Source organism: Pleurodeles waltl, chromosome 10, assembly GCF_031143425.1.
Source record: "Pleurodeles waltl isolate 20211129_DDA chromosome 10, aPleWal1.hap1.20221129, whole genome shotgun sequence".
Taxonomy (NCBI): Eukaryota; Metazoa; Chordata; class Amphibia; order Caudata; family Salamandridae; genus Pleurodeles; species Pleurodeles waltl.
The window spans coordinates 678,865,844-678,887,862 of NC_090449.1; the positions used below are offsets into that span (position 1 = coordinate 678,865,844).

Sequence of the window (22,019 nt, forward strand, 5' to 3'; positions counted from 1 at the left end):
TTCTTCTGTTATACCTATAACTGTAATTTATTTTCTCATTTTTTTAATTACTTTTTTTTTTTAAAGTGTTGCCAAGGATTATGTCCGACTGATGAAATATGGGGATTCTTTGTACCGTTGTAAACAGCTGAAGCGTGCAGCCCTGGGACGCATGTGCACAATAATCAAAAGGCAGAAACAGAGTCTGGAGTATCTTGAGCAAGGTATTATTTGATGACTTTTTATGTTTAAGCTAGTTAGCATCTTGCTATTTTTTTGGGATCAATGTTGCCAGATCTGTGCTATATACATGTGAAAAACAGAGTTTTTAAATAATGAGATTCCCTAATCATCATCTATATATATGTGGTTTACCAGATGGTAAAGGTACGTCTCAACCCAGTCCTTCATTTTCCGCTATGAATTAGAAATTCAGTGGATCACAAACTGTACAGTCTTGAGAATCTCCAGAAATTATTCACTTCAATTTTCAATTCGATATTTTGAAAGAGAGTCCAAACAAATGCAAGGCAATCGCATGTATAGCATCAAACAATAAGGCATCAATTAACCAGCATAAATATGGTTATAACAATAGAAAAGGTTGTGGATTCCCCTTGGACCATAGATAGAAAACAGGGAGTGTGCAGGTAGACCTAAGGACAATGTAAATAAGGGAATGAACGGAGGAAATAGAAAATGAGAGTGGAGTGAAGAACAAGTCCAAGCAGGGTTTGGTCAGACCACACGGCCATTCTACTATGGATTACAGCATACACAAACCTCTGAGTGAAAAAAGTACTCAAGGAGGCGGCGTTGGTAGTGTAAATATTTGGAATAAATGCTAGAGGCCATGAGCCAATATAACTTGTAGTAATTACCTATGTTTGGATATTGCCTAGTGGAGTAAATAGAGAATGGTATCTGGTTATGTTGGGTGTGCTTTACTTAAACTATGTCCTTATAAAGGGTATCGTAAAGTACAAGACGACATTGGAACAGAGTGTGACCTGCGGTTATAAACCGCACGGGTTATGTGTATCCTTTTGCCATCAGCCTTGTGTCCAGAATTTCTAGGATAAGAAATGTTGTAAATGGATCACTTGATAATGTAAGGAGTGGGGATGCCCACGGGAGTGAGATGACTGAGGGTGACTCATACAGGATTGGTGCCCCAAACCATCTTGCTGCTTTGGGAGAAAGAGGGGGAGGGTTTGCTGTGATTAACTTGGAGATCATCAGATAAGTGGTTCTGATCATGTCACAATAAGGAGGGACCCCTCCTTAGACAGCCCCACCTTTAATCTACGCCTATAAGAATGTCTTAAGCTCTTGACCACTAGCAGGGCATACTAGGATGGGAGTGGGGTGGGGAGTCGGGTGGTAAGTTGGTATCGGAGTATTCGGATGATCTTCTGCATAGGTTTCACAATGTGTCCTCTGACCAAGTTGAAGACAGTGCACTGGTTCTTAAGTTTAAAGATTCTTTTCATATTCCTCCTTATACGTCATCTTGTGGAACATGTCAGAGTAGGTAGGCAACACCAGGGGTTTCCTTAGCCTCCATGTACATAACTTAGTTATAGCAAGAACTGTCACGATCTACTACCTAACATGTACCATAGTTCCAGGGATAGGGAACATATCTTTCAGTAGCCATGGTGGCCAACTGTATGAAACAATGACAGAAAAATGTGTCAATGAATAACCATATTGTGTAAGTAGTGTATGACATTGGAGTAGGACCACAAAATGTCAAGTGTCAAAATCTGGCTGCCTAGTACTCCATCAGTTTGAATTTTAACTCATATGGGTCAAGGGCGGCTTTCTCAGGGATTAGTGCCATTTGTGACCTATTTTAAAATGGCTGAACTTCTCTTGTTTTCATTGGAAATTTATTATTGAACATTGGGATTTCACACCCACATTGTCAAAATTGTAACACAAGTTGTTAACTTTTTCTCTATTTAATTACTTCAGAAGAGAAACAATGCCCTTACGTGTTGTACCCAATTTTTAAAATAAACCCAAAAAATAATGGATGATGCTACAAAAGTGTAGGAAAGTATCCCCCAGACTAGATCTCACACAGTCGTACCATTGATTGCACTTCCAGGACTGAAATGTAGACCCAATTTGATGCTGAGTGTTGCATGATTTCAGGTGGGAAGCCGGGGGGGGAGGGGAGCCAGGAGCTCGTCTAGAAAACCTACCTCCTCCTTGTCCCAAGTTTGCCAGTGTAGCACTTGATCATCAATCCTCAGCCTTGCATGGACCCAATGTGAGGTGTCCAGATGTATCTAGGAGCCAGTTGTCATGAGTTTGTAGACGCTGTGCTATGTTCGTAGCATATAGAATGACATTTTTCTGACATGGGTGGTGTAGGAAGTTGGCTCTGTATGTGCTATTTCAAAGTAAGGAATAGCATGCACAGAGTCCAAGGGTTCCCCTTAGAGGTAAAATAGTGGTAAAAATAGATAATACTAATGCTCTATTTTGTGGTAGTGTGGTCGAGCAGTAGGCTTATCCAAGGAGTAGTGTTAAGCATTTGTTGCACATACACAAGACAATAAATGAGGTACACACACTCAGAGACAAATCCAGCCAATAGGTTTTTATATAGAAAAATATCTTTTCTTAGTTTATTTTAAGAACCACAGGTTCAAATTCTACATGTAATATCTCATTCGAAAGGTATTGCAGGTAAGTACTTTAGGAACTTCAAATCATCAAAATTGCATGTATACTTTTCAAGTTATTGACAAATAGCTGTTTTAAAAGTGGACACAGTGCAATTTTCACAGTTCCTGGGGGAGGTAAGTTTTTGTTAGTTTTACCAGGTAAGTAAGACACTTACAGGGTTCAGTTCTTGGTCCAAGGTAGCCCACCGTTGGGGGCTCAGAGCAACCCCAAAGTCACCACACCAGCAGCTCAGGGCCGGTCAGGTGCAGAGTTCAAAGTGGTGCCCAAAACACATAGGCTAGAATGGAGAGAAGGGGGTGCCCCGGTTCCGGTCTGCTTGCAGGTAAGTACCCGCGTCTTCGGAGGGCAGACCAGGGGGGTTTTGTAGGGCACCGGGGGGGACACAAGTCCACACAGAGATTTCACCCTCAGCAGCGCGGGGGCGGCCGAGTGCAGTGTAGAAACAAGCGTCGGGTTTTCAATGTTAGTCTATGAGAGATCTCGGGATCTCTTCAGCGCTGCAGGCAGGCAAGGGGGGGATTCCTCGGGGAAACCTCCACTTGGGCAAGGGAGAGGGACTCCTGGGGGTCACTTCTCCAGTGAAAGTCCGGTCCTTCAGGTCCTGGGGGCTGCGGGTGCAGGGTCTCTCCCAGGCGTCGGGACTTTAGGTTCAAAGAGTCGCGGTCAGGGGAAGCCTCGGGATTCCCTCTGCAGGCGGCGCTGTGGGGGCTCAGGGGGGACAGGTTTTGGTACTCACAGTATCAGAGTAGTCCTGGGGTCCCTCCTGAGGTGTTGGATCGCCACCAGCCGAGTCGGGGTCGCCGGGTGCAGTGTTGCAAGTCTCACGCTTCTTGCGGGGAGCTTGCAGGGTTCTTTAAAGCTGCTGGAAACAAAGTTGCAGCTTTTCTTGGAGCAGGTCCGCTGTCCTCGGGAGTTTCTTGTCTTTTCGAAGCAGGGGCAGTCCTCAGAAGATGTCGAGGTCGCTGGTCCCTTTGGAAGGCGTCGCTGGAGCAGGATCTTTGGAAGGCAGGAGACAGGCCGGTGAGTTTCTGGAGCCAAGGCAGTTGTCGTCTTCTGGTCTTCCGCTGCAGGGGTTTTCAGCTAGGCAGTCCTTCTTCTTGTAGTTGCAGGAATCTAATTTTCTAGGGTTCAGGGTAGCCCTTAAATACTAAATTTAAGGGCGTGTTTAGGTCTGGGGGGTTTAGTAGCCAATGGCTACTAGCCCTGAGGGTGGGTACACCCTCTTTGTGCCTCCTCCCAAGGGGAGGGGGTCACAATCCTAACCCTATTGGGGGAATCCTCCATCTGCAAGATGGAGGATTTCTAAAAGTTAGTCACCTCAGCTCAGGACACCTTAGGGGCTGTCCTGACTGGCCAGTGACTCCTCCTTGTTATTCTCATTATTTTCTCCGGCCTTGCCGCCAAAAGTGGGGCCTGGCCGGAGGGGGCGGGCAACTCCACTAGCTGGAGTGTCCTGCTGGGTTGGCACAAAGGAGGTGAGCCTTTGAGGCTCACCGCCAGGTGTGACAATTCCTGCCTGGGAGAGGTGTTAGCATCTCCACCCAGTGCAGGCTTTGTTACTGGCCTCAGAGTGACAAAGGCACTCTCCCCATGGGGCCAGCAACATGTCTCGGTTTGTGGCAGGCTGCTAAAACTAGTCAGCCTACACAGATAGTCGGTTAAGTTTCAGGGGGCACCTCTAAGGTGCCCTCGGTGGTGTATTTTACAATAAAATGTACACTGGCATCAGTGTGCATTTATTGTGCTGAGAAGTTTGATACCAAACTTCCCAGTTTTCAGTGTAGCCATTATGGTGCTGGGGAGTTCGTGTTTGACAGACTCCCAGACCATATACTCTTATGGCTACCCTGCACTTACAATGTCTAAGGTTTTATTTAAACACTGTAGGGGTACCATGCTCATGCACTGGTACCCTCACCTATGGTATAGTGCACCCTGCCTTAGGGCTGTAAGGCCTGCTAGAGGGGTCTCTTACCTATACTGCATAGGCAGTGAGAGGCTGGCATGGCACCCTGAGGGGAGTGCCATGTCGACTTACTCGTTTTGTCCTCACTAGCACACACAAGCTGGCAAGCAGTGTGTCTGTGCTGAGTGAGAGGTCTCCAGGGTGGCATAAGACATGCTGCAGCCCTTAGAGACCTTCCTTGGCATCAGGGCCCTTGGTACTAGAAGTACCAGTTACAAGGGACTTATCTGGATGCCAGGGTCTGCCAATTGTGGATACAAAAGTACAGGTTAGGGAAAGAACACTGGTGCTGGGGCCTGGTTAGCAGGCCTCAGCACACTTTCAATTGTAAACATAGCATCAGCAAAGGCAAAAAGTCAGGGGGCAACCATGCCAAGGAGGCATTTCCTTACACAACCCCCCCCCCCAAACGAAAGAGGATGAGACTAACCTTTCCCAAGAGAGTCTTCATTTTCTAAGTGGAAGAACCTGGAAAGGCCATCTGCATTGGCATGGGCAGTCCCAGGTCTGTGTTCCACTATAAAGTCCATTCCCTGTAGGGAGATGGACCACCTCAACAGTTTAGGATTTTCACCTTTCATTTGCATCAGCCATTTGAGAGGTCTGTGGTCAGTTTGAACTAGGAAGTGAGTCCCAAAGAGGTATGGTCTCAGCTTCTTCAGGGACCAAACCACAGCAAAGGCCTCCCTCTCAATGGCACTCCAACGCTGCTCCCTGGGGAGTAACCTCCTGCTAATGAAAGCAACAGGCTGGTCAAGGCCATCATCATTTGTTTGGGACAAAACTGCCCCTATCCCATGTTCAGAGGCATCAGTCTGCACAATGAACTGCTTAGAATAATCTGGAGCTTTTAGAACTGGTGCTGAGCACATTGCCTGTTTCAGGGTGTCAAAGGCCTGTTGGCATTCCACAGTCCAGTTTACTTTCTTGGGCATTTTCTTGGAGGTGAGTTCAGTGAGGGCTGTCACAATGGATCCATATCCCTTCACAAACCTCCTGTAATACCCAGTCAAGCCAAGGAATGCCCTGACTTGAGTCTGGGTTTTTGGAGCTACCCAGTCCAGAATAGTCTGGATCTTGGGTTGGAGTGGCTGAACTTGGCCTCCACCTACAAGGTGGCCCAAGTAAACCACAGTTCCCTGCCCTATCTGGCATTTGGATGCCTTGATAGAGAGGCCTGCAGATTGCAGAGCCTTCAAAACCTTCCTCAGGTGGACCAGGTGATCCTGCCAGGTGGAGCTAAAGACAGCAATATCATCAAGATAAGCTGTGCTAAAGGACTCCAAGCCAGCAAGGACTTGATTCACCAACCTTTGGAAGGTGGCAGGGGCATTCTTTAAACCAAAGGGCATAACAGTAAACTGATAATGCCCATCAGGTGTGGAGAATGCTGTCTTTTCTTTTGCTCCAGGTGCCATTTTTATTTGCCAGTACCCTGCTGTCAAGTCAAAGGTACTTAGAAATTTGGCAGCACCTAATTTATCAATGAGCTCATCAGCTCTTGGAATTGGATGGGCATCTGTCTTGGTGACAGAATTGAGCCCTCTGTAGTCCACACAAAACCTCATCTCTTTCTTTCCATCTTTGGTGTGAGGTTTGGGGACTAAGACCACTGGGCTAGCCCAGGGGCTGTCAGAGCGCTCAATTACTCCCAATTCCAGCATCTTGTGGACTTCCACCTTGATGCTTTCCTTAACATGGTCAGATTGTCTAAAGATTTTGTTCTTGACAGGCATGCTGTCTCCTGTGTCCACATCATGGGTACACAGGTGTGTCTGACCAGGGGTTAAGGAGAAGAGTTCAGGAAACTGTTGTAGGACTCTCCTACAATCAGCTTGCTGTTGGCCAGAGAGGGTGTCTGAGTAGATCACTCCATCTACTGTGCCATCTTTTGGGTCTGATGACAGAAGATCAGGGAGAGGTTCACTCTCTGCCTCCTGATCCTCATCTGTTACCATCAACAGATTGACATCAGCCCTGTCGTGGAAGAGCTTAAGGCGGTTTACATGGATCACCCTCTTGGGGCTCCTGCTTGTGCCCAGGTCCACCAAGTAGGTGACCTGACTCTTCCTCTCTAGTACTGGGTAAGGGCCACTCCATTTGTCCTGGAGTGCCCTGGGAGCCACAGGCTCCAGAACCCAGACTTTCTGCCCTGGTTGGAACTCAACCAGTGCAGCCTTTTGGTCATACCAAAACTTCTGGAGCTGTTGGCTGGCCTCAAGGTTTTTGGTTGCCTTTTCCATGTACTCTGCCATTCTAGAGCGAAGGCCAAGTACATAGTCCACTATGTCTTGTTTTGGCTCATGGAGAGGTCTCTCCCAGCCTTCTTTAACAAGGGCAAGTGGTCCCCTTACAGGATGACCAAACAGAAGTTCAAAGGGTGAGAATCCTACTCCCTTCTGTGGCACCTCTCTGTAAGCGAAAAGCAGGCATGGCAAGAGGACATCCCATCTCCTTTTGAGTTTTTCTGGGAGCCCCATGATCATGCCTTTTAATGTCTTGTTGAATCTCTCAACCAAGCCATTAGTTTGTGGATGGTATGGTGTAGTGAATTTATAAGTCACTCCACACTCATTCCACATGTGCTTTAGGTATGCTGACATGAAGTTGGTACCTCTGTCAGACACCACCTCCTTAGGGAAACCCACTCTGGTAAAGATACCAATGAGGGCCTTGGCTACTGCAGGGGCAGTAGTCGACCTAAGGGGAATAGCTTCAGGATACCTGGTAGCATGATCCACTACTACTAGGATGTACATATTTCCTGAGGCTGTGGGAGGTTCTAGTGGACCAACTATGTCCACACCCACTCTTTCAAAGGGAACCCCCACCACTGGAAGTGGAATGAGGGGGGCCTTTGGATGCCCACCTGTCTTACCACTGGCTTGACAGGTGGGGCAGGAGAGGCAAAACTCCTTAACCATGTTGGACATATTGGGCCAGTAGAAGTGGTTGACTAACCTCTCCCACGTCTTGGTTTGTCCCAAATGTCCAGCAAGGGGAATGTCATGGGCCAATGTTAGGATGAACTTCCTGAACAGCTGAGGCACTACCACTCTCCTAGTGGCACCAGGTTTGGGGTCTCTGGCCTCAGTGTACAGGAGTCCATCTTCCCAATAGACCCTATGCGTTCCATTTTTCTTGCCTTTGGACTCTTCAGCAGCTTGCTGCCTAAGGCCTTCAAGAGAGGGACAGGTTTCTTGTCCCTTACACAGCTCCTCCCTTGAGGGTCCCCCTGGGCCTAAGAGCTCAACCTGATAAGGTTCAAGCTCCAAAGGCTCAGTTCCCTCAGAGGGCAGAACTTCTTCCTCAGAAGAGAGGTTCCCTTTCTTTTGCTGTGTTGCAGTTGGTCTCCCAACTGACTTTCCTGTTCTCTTGGTAGGCTGGGCCATTCTTCCAGACTCCAGCTCTACTTGTTCACCCTGTGCCTTGCACTGTGCTCTTGTTTTCACACACACCAGTTCAGGGATACCCAGCATTGCTGCATTGGTTTTTAGTTCTACCTCAGCCCATGCTGAGGACTCCAGGTCATTTCCAAGCAGACAGTCCACTGGGATATTTGAGGAGACCACCACCTGTTTCAGGCCATTGACCCCTCCCCATTCTAAAGTAACCATTGCCATGGGATGTACTTTTCTCTGATTGTCAGCGTTGGTGACTGTGTAAGTTTTTCCAGTCAGGTATTGGCCAGGGGAAACCAGTTTCTCTGTCACCATGGTGACACTGGCACCTGTATCCCTCAGGCCCTCTATTCTAGCCCCATTAATTAAGAGTTGCTGTCTGTATTTTTGCATGTTAGGCGGCCAGACAGCTAGTGTGGCTAAATCCACCCCACCCTCAGAAACTAGAGTAGCTTCAGTGTGGACCCTGATTTGCTCTGGGCACACTGTTGATCCCACTTGGAGACTAGCCATACCAGTGTTACCTGGATGGGAGTTTGGAGTGGAACCTTTCTTGGGACAGGCCTTGTCTCCAGTTTGGTGTCCATGCTGTTTACAGCTATGACACCAGGCCTTTTTGGGATCAAAGTTTTTACCCTTGTGTAGGAAGTTGGCTCTGTATGTGCTATTTCAAAGTAAGGAATAGCATGCACAGAGTCCAAGGGTTCCCCTTAGAGGTAAAATAGTGGTAAAAATAGATAATACTAATGCTCTATTTTGTGGTAGTGTGGTCGAGCAGTAGGCTTATCCAAGGAGTAGTGTTAAGCATTTGTTGTACATACACATAGACAATAAATGAGGTACACACACTCAGAGACAAATCCAGCCAATAGGTTTTTATATAGAAAAATATCTTTTCTTAGTTTATTTTAAGAACCACAGGTTCAAATTTAACATGTAATATCTCATTCGAAAGGTATTGCAGGTAAGTACTTTAGGAACTTCAAATCATCAAAATTGCATGTATACTTTTCAAGTTATTGACAAATAGCTGTTTTAAAAGTGGACACTTAGTGCAATTTTCACAGTTCCTAGGGGAGGTAAGTATTTGTTAGTTTTACCAGGTAAGTAAGACACTTACAGGGTTCAGTTCTTGGTCCAAGGTAGCCCACCGTTGGGGGTTCAGAGCAACCCCAAAGTCACCACACCAGCAGCTCAGGGCCGGTCAGGTGCAGAGTTCAAAGTGGTGCCCAAAACACATAGGCTAGAATGGGGAGAAGGGGGTGCCCCGGTTCCGGTCTGCTTGCAGGTAAGTACCCGCGTCTTCGGAGGGCAGACCAGGGGGGTTTTGTAGGGCACCGGGGGGGGACACAAGCCCACACAGAAATTTCACCCTCAGCAGCGCGGGGGCGGCCGGGTGCAGTGTAGAAACAAGCGTCGGGTTTGTAATGGAAGTCAATGGGAGATCTAGGGATCTCTTCAGCGCTGCAGGCAGGCAAGGGGGGGGTTCCTCGGGGAAACCTCCACTTGGGCAAGGGAGAGGGACTCCTGGGGGTCACTCCTCCAGTGAAAGTCCGGTCCTTCAGGTCCTGGGGGCTGCGGGTGCAGGGTCTCTCCCAGGTGTCGGGACTTTGGTTTCAAAGAGTCGCGGTCAGGGGAAGCCTCGGGATTCCCTCTGCAGGCGGTGCTGTGGGGGCTCAGGGGGGACAGGTTTTTGTACTCACAGTCTTAGAGTAGTCCTGGGGTCCCTCCTGAGGTGTTGGATCGCCACCAACCGAGTCGGGGTCGCCGGGTGCAGTGTTGCAAGTCTCACGCCTTTTGCGGGGAGCTTGCAGGGTTCTTTAAAGCTGCTGGAAACAAAGTTGCAGCTTTTCTTTGGAGCAGGTCCGCTGTCCTCGGGAGTTTCTTGTCTTTTCGAAGCAGGGGCAGTCCTCAGAGGCTGTCGAGGTCGCTGGTCCCTTTGGAAGGCGTCGCTGGAGCAGGATCTTTGGAAGGCAGGAGACAGGCCGGTGAGTTTCTGGAGCCAAGGCAGTTGTCGTCTTCTGGTCTTCCTCTGCAGGGGTTTTTCAGCTAGGCAGTCCTTCTTCTTGTAGTTGCAGGAATCTAATTTTCTAGGGTTCAGGGTAGCCCTTAAATACTAAATTTAAGGGCGTGTTTAGGTCTGGGGGGTTAGTAGCCAATGGCTACTAGCCCTGAGGGTGGGTACACCCTCTTTGTGCCTCCTCCCAAGGGGAGGGGGTCACAATCCTAACCCTATTGGGGGAATCCTCCATCTGCAAGATGGAGGATTTCTAAAAGTCAGAGTCACCTCAGCTCAGGACACCTTAGGGGCTGTCCTGACTGGCCAGTGACTCCTCCTTGTTGCTTTCTTTGTTCCCTCCAGCCTTGCCGCCAAAAGTGGGGGCCGTGGCCGGAGGGGGCGGGCAACTCCACTAAGCTGGAGTGCCCTGCTGGGCTGTGACAAAGGGGTGAGCCTTTGAGGCTCACCGCCAGGTGTCACAGCTCCTGCCTGGGGGAGGTGTTAGCATCTCCACCCAGTGCAGGCTTTGTTACTGGCCTCAGAGTGACAAAGGCACTCTCCCCATGGGGCCAGCAACATGTCTCTAGTGTGGCAGGCTGCTGGAACCAGTCAGCCTACACAGATAGTCGGATAGGTTTCAGGGGGCACCTCTAAGGTGCCCTCTGGGGTGTATTTTACAATAAAATGTACACTGGCATCAGTGTGCATTTATTGTGCTGAGAAGTTTGATACCAAACTTCCCAGTTTTCAGTGTAGCCATTATGGTGCTGTGGAGTTCGTGTTTGACAGACTCCCAGACCATATACTCATATGGCTACCCTGCACTTACAATGTCTAAGGTTTTGTTTAGACACTGTAGGGGTACCATGCTCATGCACTGGTACCCTCACCTATGGTATAGTGCACCCTGCCTTAGGGCTGTAAGGCCTGCTAGAGGGGTGTCTTACCTATACTGCATAGGCAGTGAGAGGCTGGCATGGCACCCTGAGGGGAGTGCCATGTCGACTTACTCGTTTGGTCCTCACTAGCACACACAAGCTGGCAAGCAGTGTGTCTGTGCTGAGTGAGAGGTCTCCAGGGTGGCATAAGACATGCTGCATCCCTTAGAGACCTTCCTTGGCATCAGGGCCCTTGGTACTAGAAGTACCAGTTACAAGGGACTTATCTGGATGCCAGGGTCTGCCAATTGTGGATACAAAAGTACAGGTTAGGGAAAGAACACTGGTGCTGGGGCCTGGTTAGCAGGCCTCAGCACACTTTCAATTGTAAACATAGCATCAGCAAAGGCAAAAAGTCAGGGGGCAACCATGCCAAGGAGGCATTTCCTTACACAACCCCCCCCCAAACGAAAGAGGATGAGACTAACCTTTCCCAAGAGAGTCTTCATTTTCTAAGTGGAAGAACCTGGAAAGGCCATCTGCATTGGCATGGGCAGTCCCAGGTCTGTGTTCCACTATAAAGTCCATTCCCTGTAGGGAGATGGACCACCTCAACAGTTTAGGATTTTCACCTTTCATTTGCATCAGCCATTTGAGAGGTCTGTGGTCAGTTTGAACTAGGAAGTGAGTCCCAAAGAGGTATGGTCTCAGCTTCTTCAGGGACCAAACCACAGCAAAGGCCTCCCTCTCAATGGCACTCCAACGCTGCTCCCTGGGGAGTAACCTCCTGCTAATGAAAGCAACAGGCTGGTCAAGGCCATCATCATTTGTTTGGGACAAAACTGCCCCTATCCCATGTTCAGAGGCATCAGTCTGCACAATGAACTGCTTAGAATAATCTGGAGCTTTGAGAACTGGTGCTGAGCACATTGCTTGTTTCAGGGTGTCAAAGGCCTGTTGGCAGTCCACAGTCCAGTTCACTTTCTTGGGCATTTTCTTGGAGGTGAGCTCAGTGAGGGCTGTCACAATGGATCCATATCCCTTCACAAACCTCCTGTAGTACCCAGTCAAGCCAAGGAATGCCCTGACTTGAGTCTGGGTTTTTGGAGCTACCCAGTCCAGAATGGTCTGGATCTTGGGTTGGAGTGGCTGAACTTGGCCTCCACCTACAAGGTGTCCCAAGTAAACCACAGTTCCCTGCCCTATCTGGCATTTGGATGCCTTGATAGAGAGGCCTGCAGATTGCAGAGCCTTCAAAACCTTCTTCAGGTGGACCAGGTGATCCTGCCAGGTGGAGCTAAAGACAGCAATATCATCAAGATAAGCTGTGCTAAAGGACTCCAAGCCAGCAAGGACTTGATTCACCAACCTTTGGAAGGTGGCAGGGGCATTCTTTAAACCAAAGGGCATAACAGTAAACTGATAATGCCCATCAGGTGTGGAGAATGCTGTCTTTTCTTTTGCTCCAGGTGCCATTTTTATTTGCCAGTACCCTGCTGTTAAGTCAAAGGTACTTAGAAATTTGGCAGCACCTAATTTATCAATGAGCTCATCAGCTCTTGGAATTGGATGAGCATCTGTCTTGGTGACAGAATTGAGCCCTCTGTAGTCCACACAAAACCTCATCTCTTTCTTTCCATCTGTGGTGTGAGGTTTGGGGACTAAGACCACTGGGCTAGCCCAGGGGCTGTCAGAGCGCTCAATGACTCCCAATTCCAGCATCTTGTGGACTTCCACCTTGATGCTTTCCTTAACATGGTCAGACTGTCTGAAGATTTTGTTCTTGACAGGCATGCTGTCTCCTGTGTCCACATCATGGGTACATAGGTGTGTCTGACCAGGGGTTAGGGAGAAAAGCTCAGGAAACTGTTGTAGGACTCTCCTACAATCAGCCTGCTGTTGGCCAGAGAGGGTGTCTGAGTAGATCACTCCATCTACTGTGCCATCTTTTGGGTCTGATGACAGAAGATCAGGGAGAGGTTCACTCTCTGCCTCCTGATCCTCATCTGTTACCATTAACAGATTCACATCAGCCCTGTCATGGAAGAGCTTAAGGCGGTTCACATGGATCACCCTCTTGGGGCTCCTGCTTGTGCCTAGGTCCACCAGGTAGGTGACCTGACTCTTCCTCTCTAGCACTGGGTAAGGGCCACTCCATTTGTCCTGGAGTGCCCTGGGAGCCACAGGCTCCAGAACCCAGACTTTCTGCCCTGGTTGGAACTCAACCAGTGCAGCCTTTTGGTCATACCAAAACTTCTGGAGCTGTTGGCTGGCCTCAAGGTTTTTGGTTGCCTTTTCCATGTACTCTGCCATTCTAGAGCGAAGGCCAAGTACATAGTCCACTATGTCCTGTTTAGGCTCATGGAGAGGTCTCTCCCAGCCTTCCTTAACAAGGGCAAGTGGTCCCCTTACAGGATGACCAAACAGAAGTTCAAAGGGTGAGAACCCTACTCCCTTCTGTGGTACCTCCCTGTAAGCGAAAAGCAGACATGGCAGGAGGACATCCCATCTCCTTTTGAGTTTTTCTGGGAGCCCCATGATCATGCCCTTTAATGTCTTGTTGAATCTCTCAACTAAGCCATTAGTTTGTGGATGGTACGGTGTAGTGAATTTATAAGTCACTCCACACTCATTCCACATGTGCTTTAGGTATGCTGACATGAAGTTGGTACCTCTGTCAGACACCACCTCCTTAGGGAAACCCACTCTGGTAAAGATACCAATGAGGGCCTTGGCTACTGCAGGGGCAGTAGTCGACCTAAGGGGAATAGCTTCAGGATACCTGGTAGCATGATCCACTACTACCAGGATATACATATTTCCTGAGGCTGTGGGAGGTTCCAGTGGACCAACTATGTCCACGCCCACTCTTTCAAAGGGCACCCCCACCACAGGAAGTGGAATGAGGGGGGCCTTTGGATGCCCACCTGTCTTACCACTGGCTTGACAGGTGGGGCAGGAGAGGCAAAACTCCTTAACCATGTTGGACATATTGGGCCAGTAGAAGTGGTTGACTAACCTCTCCCACGTCTTGGTTTGTCCCAAATGTCCAGCAAGGGGAATGTCATGGGCCAATGTTAGGATGAACTCTCTGAACAGCTGAGGCACTACCACTCTCCTAGTGGCACCAGGTTTGGGGTCTCTGGCCTCAGTGTACAGGAGCCCATCTTCCCAATAGACCCTATGTGTTCCATTTTTCTTGCCTTTGGACTCTTCAGCAGCTTGCTGCCTAAGGCCTTCAAGAGAGGGACAGGTTTCTTGTCCCTTACACAGCTCCTCCCTTGAGGGTCCCCCTGGGCCTAAGAGCTCAACCTGATAAGGTTCAAGCTCCAAAGGCTCAGTTCCCTCAGAGGGCAGAACTTCTTCCTGAGAAGAGAGGTTCCCTTTCTTTTGCTGTGTTGCAGTTGGTTTCCCAACTGACTTTCTTGTTCTCTTGGTAGGCTGGGCCATTTTTCCAGACTCCAGCTCTACTTTTTCACCCTGTGCCTTGCATTGTGCTCTTGTTTTCACACACACCAGTTCAGGGATACCCAGCATGGCTGCATGGGTTTTTAGCTCTACCTCAGCCCATGCTGAGGACTCCAGGTCATTTCCAAGCAGACAGTCCACTGGGATATTTGAGGAGACCACCACCTGTTTCAGGCCATTGACCCCTCCCCATTCTAAAGTAACCATTGCCATGGGATGTACTTTTCTCTGATTGTCAGCGTTGGTGACTGTGTAAGTTTTTCCAGTCAGGTATTGGCCAGGGGAAACCAGTTTCTCTGTCACCATGGTGACACTGGCACCTGTATCCCTCAGGCCCTCTATTCTAGTCCCATTAATTAAGAGTTGCTGTCTGTATTTTTGCATGTTAGGCGGCCAGACAGCTAGTGTGGCTAAATCCACCCCACCCTCAGAAACTAGAGTAGCTTCAGTGTGGACCCTGATTTGCTCTGGGCACACTGTTGATCCCACTTGGAGACTAGCCATACCAGTGTTACCTGGATGGGAGTTTGGAGTGGAACCTTTCTTGGGACAGGCCTTGTCTCCAGTTTGGTGTCCATGCTGTTTACAGCTATGACACCAGGCCTTTTTGGGATCAAAGTTTTTACCCTTGTACCCATTGTTTTGTGAAGAGGCTCTGGGCCCACCCTCCTGTGCAGGTTTTTGGGGGCCTGTAGAAGACTCTTTACTATTTTTAGTTTTGGTTGTCTCATCACCCTTCTGCTGGGGAGTCTTTGTGACCCCTTTCTTTTGGTCACCCCCTGTTGAAGTCTTGGACACCCTTGTCTTGACCCAATGGTCCGCCTTCTTTCCCAATTCTTGGGGAGAAATTGGTCCTAGGTCTACCAGATGCTGATGCAGTTTATCATTGAAACAATTACTTAACAGGTGTTCTTTCACAAATAAATTGTACAGCCCATCATAATTACTTACACCACTGCCTTGAATCCAACCATCTAGTGTTTTCACTGAGTAGTCAACAAAGTCAACCCAGGTCTGGCTCGAGGATTTCTGAGCCCCCCTGAACCTAATCCTGTACTCCTCAGTGGAGAATCCAAAGCCCTCAATCAGGGTACCCTTCATGAGGTCATAAGATTCTGCATCTTGTCCAGAGAGTGTGAGGAGTCTATCCCTACACTTTCCTGTGAACATTTCCCAAAGGAGAGCACCCCAGTGAGATCTGTTCACTTTTCTGGTTACACAAGCCCTCTCAAAAGCTGTGAACCATTTGGTGATGTCATCACCATCTTCATATTTAGTTACAATCCCTTTAGGGATTTTCAACATGTCAGGAGAATCTCTGACCCTATTTATGTTGCTGCCACCATTGATGGGTCCTAGGCCCATCTCTTGTCTTTCCCTCTCTATGGCTAGGATCTGTCTTTCCAAAGCCAATCTTTTGGCCATCCTGGCTAACTGGATGTCCTCTTCACTGGAGTTATCCTCAGTGATTTCAGAGTTGTTGGTCCCTCCTGTGAGGGAACCAGCATCTCTGACTATTATTTGTGGAGTCAGGGCTTGAGAAGCCCTGCTCTCCCTAAGTAGGACTGGAGGGGGGGAATTTCCCTCCAAGTCACTATCTTCATCCTCTGAGTTGCCATCCTCAGAGGGGTTGGCCTTTTCAAACTCTGCCAAAAGCTCCTGGAGCTGTACTTTGGTAGGTTTGGGGCCCATTGCTATTTTCTTTAGTTTACAGAGTGACCTTAGCTCTCTCATCTGTAGATGGAGGTAAGGTGTGGTGTCGAGTTCCACCACATTCACATCTGTGCTAGACATTATGCTTCTAAAAGTTGGAATACTTTTTAAGAATCTACAACTGGTTCTAGAATCTAATTCAAACTTTTACAAACTTTTAAACTCTAAAAGAAATGCTAAACAGGGACTTAACACACAAGGCCCTAGCAGGACTTTTAAGAATTTAGAAAACTTTTCAAATTGCAAAAATCAATTTCTAATGACAATTTTGGAATTTGTCGTGTGATCAGGTATTGGCTGAGTAGTCCAGCAAATGCAAAGTCTTGTACCCCACCGCTGATCCACCAATGTAGGAAGTTGGCTCTGTATGTGCTATTTCAAAGTAAGGAATAGCATGCACAGAGTCCAAGGGTTCCCCTTAGAGGTAAAATAGTGGTAAAAATAGATAATACTAATGCTCTATTTTGTGGTAGTGTGGTCGAGCAGTAGGCTTATCCAAGGAGTAGTGTTAAGCATTTGTTGTACATACACATAGACAATAAATGAGGTACACACACTCAGAGACAAATCCAGCCAATAGGTTTTTATATAGAAAAATATCTTTTCTTAGTTTATTTTAAGAACCACAGGTTCAAATTTAACATGTAATATCTCATTCGAAAGGTATTGCAGGTAAGTACTTTAGGAACTTCAAATCATCAAAATTGCATGTATACTTTTCAAGTTATTGACAAATAGCTGTTTTAAAAGTGGACACTTAGTGCAATTTTCACAGTTCCTAGGGGAGGTAAGTATTTGTTAGTTTTACCAGGTAAGTAAGACACTTACAGGGTTCAGTTCTTGGTCCAAGGTAGCCCACCGTTGGGGGTTCAGAGCAACCCCAAAGTCACCACACCAGCAGCTCAGGGCCGGTCAGGTGCAGAGTTCAAAGTGGTGCCCAAAACACATAGGCTAGAATGGGGAGAAGGGGGTGCCCCGGTTCCGGTCTGCTTGCAGGTAAGTACCCGCGTCTTCGGAGGGCAGACCAGGGGGGTTTTGTAGGGCACCGGGGGGGGACACAAGCCCACACAGAAATTTCACCCTCAGCAGCGCGGGGGCGGCCGGGTGCAGTGTAGAAACAAGCGTCGGGTTTGTAATGGAAGTCAATGGGAGATCTAGGGATCTCTTCAGCGCTGCAGGCAGGCAAGGGGGGGGTTCCTCGGGGAAACCTCCACTTGGGCAAGGGAGAGGGACTCCTGGGGGTCACTCCTCCAGTGAAAGTCCGGTCCTTCAGGTCCTGGGGGCTGCGGGTGCAGGGTCTCTCCCAGGTGTCGGGACTTTGGTTTCAAAGAGTCGCGGTCAGGGGAAGCCTCGGGATTCCCTCTGCAGGCGGTGCTGTGGGGGCTCAGGGGGGACAGGTTTTTGTACTCACAGTCTTAGAGTAGTCCTGGGGTCCCTCCTGAGGTGTTGGATCGCCACCAACCGAGTCGGGGTCGCCGGGTGCAGTGTTGCAAGTCTCACGCCTTTTGCGGGGAGCTTGCAGGGTTCTTTAAAGCTGCTGGAAACAAAGTTGCAGCTTTTCTTTGGAGCAGGTCCGCTGTCCTCGGGAGTTTCTTGTCTTTTCGAAGCAGGGGCAGTCCTCAGAGGCTGTCGAGGTCGCTGGTCCCTTTGGAAGGCGTCGCTGGAGCAGGATCTTTGGAAGGCAGGAGACAGGCCGGTGAGTTTCTGGAGCCAAGGCAGTTGTCGTCTTCTGGTCTTCCTCTGCAGGGGTTTTTCAGCTAGGCAGTCCTTCTTCTTGTAGTTGCAGGAATCTAATTTTCTAGGGTTCAGGGTAGCCCTTAAATACTAAATTTAAGGGCGTGTTTAGGTCTGGGGGGTTAGTAGCCAATGGCTACTAGCCCTGAGGGTGGGTACACCCTCTTTGTGCCTCCTCCCAAGGGGAGGGGGTCACAATCCTAACCCTATTGGGGGAATCCTCCATCTGCAAGATGGAGGATTTCTAAAAGTCAGAGTCACCTCAGCTCAGGACACCTTAGGGGCTGTCCTGACTGGCCAGTGACTCCTCCTTGTTGCTTTCTTTGTTCCCTCCAGCCTTGCCGCCAAAAGTGGGGGCCGTGGCCGGAGGGGGCGGGCAACTCCACTAAGCTGGAGTGCCCTGCTGGGCTGTGACAAAGGGGTGAGCCTTTGAGGCTCACCGCCAGGTGTCACAGCTCCTGCCTGGGGGAGGTGTTAGCATCTCCACCCAGTGCAGGCTTTGTTACTGGCCTCAGAGTGACAAAGGCACTCTCCCCATGGGGCCAGCAACATGTCTCTAGTGTGGCAGGCTGCTGGAACCAGTCAGCCTACACAGATAGTCGGATAGGTTTCAGGGGGCACCTCTAAGGTGCCCTCTGGGGTGTATTTTACAATAAAATGTACACTGGCATCAGTGTGCATTTATTGTGCTGAGAAGTTTGATACCAAACTTCCCAGTTTTCAGTGTAGCCATTATGGTGCTGTGGAGTTCGTGTTTGACAGACTCCCAGACCATATACTCATATGGCTACCCTGCACTTACAATGTCTAAGGTTTTGTTTAGACACTGTAGGGGTACCATGCTCATGCACTGGTACCCTCACCTATGGTATAGTGCACCCTGCCTTAGGGCTGTAAGGCCTGCTAGAGGGGTGTCTTACCTATACTGCATAGGCAGTGAGAGGCTGGCATGGCACCCTGAGGGGAGTGCCATGTCGACTTACTCGTTTGGTCCTCACTAGCACACACAAGCTGGCAAGCAGTGTGTCTGTGCTGAGTGAGAGGTCTCCAGGGTGGCATAAGACATGCTGCATCCCTTAGAGACCTTCCTTGGCATCAGGGCCCTTGGTACTAGAAGTACCAGTTACAAGGGACTTATCTGGATGCCAGGGTCTGCCAATTGTGGATACAAAAGTACAGGTTAGGGAAAGAACACTGGTGCTGGGGCCTGGTTAGCAGGCCTCAGCACACTTTCAATTGTAAACATAGCATCAGCAAAGGCAAAAAGTCAGGGGGCAACCATGCCAAGGAGGCATTTCCTTACACCTTGTACCCATTGTTTTGTGAAGAGGCTCTGGGCCCACCCTCCTGTGCAGGTTTTTGGGGGCCTGTAGAAGACTCTTTACTATTTTTAGTTTTGGTTGTCTCATCACTCTTCCCCTGGGGAGTCTTTGTGACCCCTTTCTTTTGGTCACCCCCTGTTGAAGTCTTGGACACCCTTGTCTTGACCCAATGGTCCGCCTTCTTTCCCAATTCTTGGGGAGAAATTGGTCCTAGGTCTACCAGATGCTGATGCAGTTTATCATTGAAACAATTACTTAACAGGTGTTCTTTCACAAATAAATTGTACAGCCCATCATAATTACTTACACCACTGCCTTGAATCCAACCATCTAGTGTTTTCACTGAGTAGTCTACAAAGTCAACCCAGGTCTGGCTCGAGGATTTTTGAGCCCCCCTGAATCTAATCCTATACTCCTCAGTGGAGAATCCAAAGCCCTCAATCAGGGTACCCTTCATGAGGTCATAAGATTCTGCATCTTGTCCAGAGAGTGTGAGGAGTCTATCCCTACACTTTCCTGTGAACATTTCCCAAAGGAGAGCACCCCAGTGAGATCTGTTCACTTTTCTGGTTACACAAGCCCTCTCAAAAGCTGTGAACCATTTGGTGATGTCATCACCATCTTCATATTTAGTTACAATCCCTTTAGGGATTTTCAACATGTCAGGAGAATCTCTGACCCTATTTATGTTGCTGCCACCATTGATGGGTCCTAGGCCCATCTCTTGTCTTTCCCTCTCTATGGCTAGGATCTGTCTTTCCAAAGCCAATCTTTTGGCCATCCTGGCTAACTGGATGTCCTCTTCACTGGGGCTATCCTCAGTGATTTCAGAGGTGTTGGTCTCTCCTGTGAGGGAACCAGCATCTCTGACTATTATTTTAGGAGTCAGGGTTTGAGAGACCCTGTTCTCCCTAGATAGGACTGGTAGGGGGGAATTGTCCTCCAAGTCACTATCCTCTTCCTCTGAGTTGCCACCCTCAGAGGGGTTGGCCTTTTCAAACTCTGCCAAAAGCTCCTGGAGCTGTATTTTGGTAGGTTTGGGGCCCATTGTTATTTTCTTTATTTTACAGAGTGACCTTAGCTCCCTCATCTTAAGATGGAGGTAAGGTGTGGTGTCGAGTTCCACCACAGTCACATCTGTGCTAGACATTTTGCTTCTAAAAGTTGGAATACTTTTTAAGAATCTACAACTGGTTCTAGAATCTAATTCAAACTTTTACAAACTTTTAAACTCTAAAAGAAATGCTAAACAGGATCTAACACAAGGCCCTAGCAGGTCTTTTAAGAATTTAGAAAACTTTTCAAATTGCAAAAATCAATTTCTAATGACAATTTTGGAATTTGTCGTGTGATCAGGTATTGGCTGAGTAGTCCAGCAAATGCAAAGTCTTGTACCCCACCGCTGATCCACCAATGTAGGAAGTTGGCTCTGTATGTGCTATTTCAAAGTAAGGAATAGCATGCACAGAGTCCAAGGGTTCCCCTTAGAGGTAAAATAGTGGTAAAAATAGATAATACTAATGCTCTATTTTGTGGTAGTGTGGTCGAGCAGTAGGCTTATCCAAGGAGTAGTGTTAAGCATTTGTTGCACATACACAAGACAATAAATGAGGTACACACACTCAGAGACAAATCCAGCCAATAGGTTTTTATATAGAAAAATATCTTTTCTTAGTTTATTTTAAGAACCACAGGTTCAAATTCTACATGTAATATCTCATTCGAAAGGTATTGCAGGTAAGTACTTTAGGAACTTCAAATCATCAAAATTGCATGTATACTTTTCAAGTTATTGACAAATAGCTGTTTTAAAAGTGGACACTTAGTGCAATTTTCACAGTTCCTGGGGGAGGTAAGTTTTTGTTAGTTTTACCAGGTAAGTAGGACACTTACAGGGTTCAGTTCTTGGTCCAAGGTAGCCCACCGTTGGGGGCTCAGAGCAACCCCAAAGTCACCACACCAGCAGCTCAGGGCCGGTCAGGTGCAGAGTTCAAAGTGGTGCCCAAAACACATAGGCTAGAATGGAGAGAAGGGGGTGCCCCTGTTCCGGTCTGCTTGCAGGTAAGTACCCGCGTCTTCGGAGGGCAGACCAGGGGGGTTTTGTAGGGCACCGGGGGGGACACAAGTCCACACAGAGATTTCACCCTCAGCAGCGCGGGGGCGGCCGAGTGCAGTGTAGAAACAAGCGTCGGGTTTTCAATGTTAGTCTATGAGAGATCTCGGGATCTCTTCAGCGCTGCAGGCAGGCAAGGGGGGGATTCCTCGGGGAAACCTCCACTTGGGCAAGGGAGAGGGACTCCTGGGGGTCACTTCTCCAGTGAAAGTCCGGTCCTTCAGGTCCTGGGGGCTGCGGGTGCAGGGTCTCTCCCAGGCGTCGGGACTTTAGGTTCAAAGAGTCGCGGTCAGGGGAAGCCTCGGGATTCCCTCTGCAGGCGGCGCTGTGGGGGCTCAGGGGGGACAGGTTTTGGTACTCACAGTATCAGAGTAGTCCTGGGGTCCCTCCTGAGGTGTTGGATCGCCACCAGCCGAGTCGGGGTCGCCGGGTGCAGTGTTGCAAGTCTCACGCTTCTTGCGGGGAGCTTGCAGGGTTCTTTAAAGCTGCTGGAAACAAAGTTGCAGCTTTTCTTGGAGCAGGTCCGCTGTCCTCGGGAGTTTCTTGTCTTTTCGAAGCAGGGGCAGTCCTCAGAAGATGTCGAGGTCGCTGGTCCCTTTGGAAGGCGTCGCTGGAGCAGGATCTTTGGAAGGCAGGAGACAGGCCGGTGAGTTTCTGGAGCCAAGGCAGTTGTCGTCTTCTGGTCTTCCGCTGCAGGGGTTTTCAGCTAGGCAGTCCTTCTTCTTGTAGTTGCAGGAATCTAA

At 48.7% G+C, this 22,019-nt stretch overlaps 1 protein-coding gene across 3 annotated transcripts in view; it reads left to right on the forward strand.

The window, feature by feature from the left end:
- Positions 1 to 22,019, forward strand: part of GTPBP4 (GTP binding protein 4) — a 200,459-nt gene that overhangs the window by 23,751 nt on the left and 154,689 nt on the right. For all 3 annotated transcript variants that reach the window (XM_069211188.1, XM_069211190.1, XM_069211189.1), the window contains exon 4: positions 67 to 203. In XM_069211188.1, the coding sequence (XP_069067289.1) occupies positions 67 to 203 (137 nt within the window). The remainder of the gene's footprint in view (positions 1 to 66; positions 204 to 22,019) is intronic.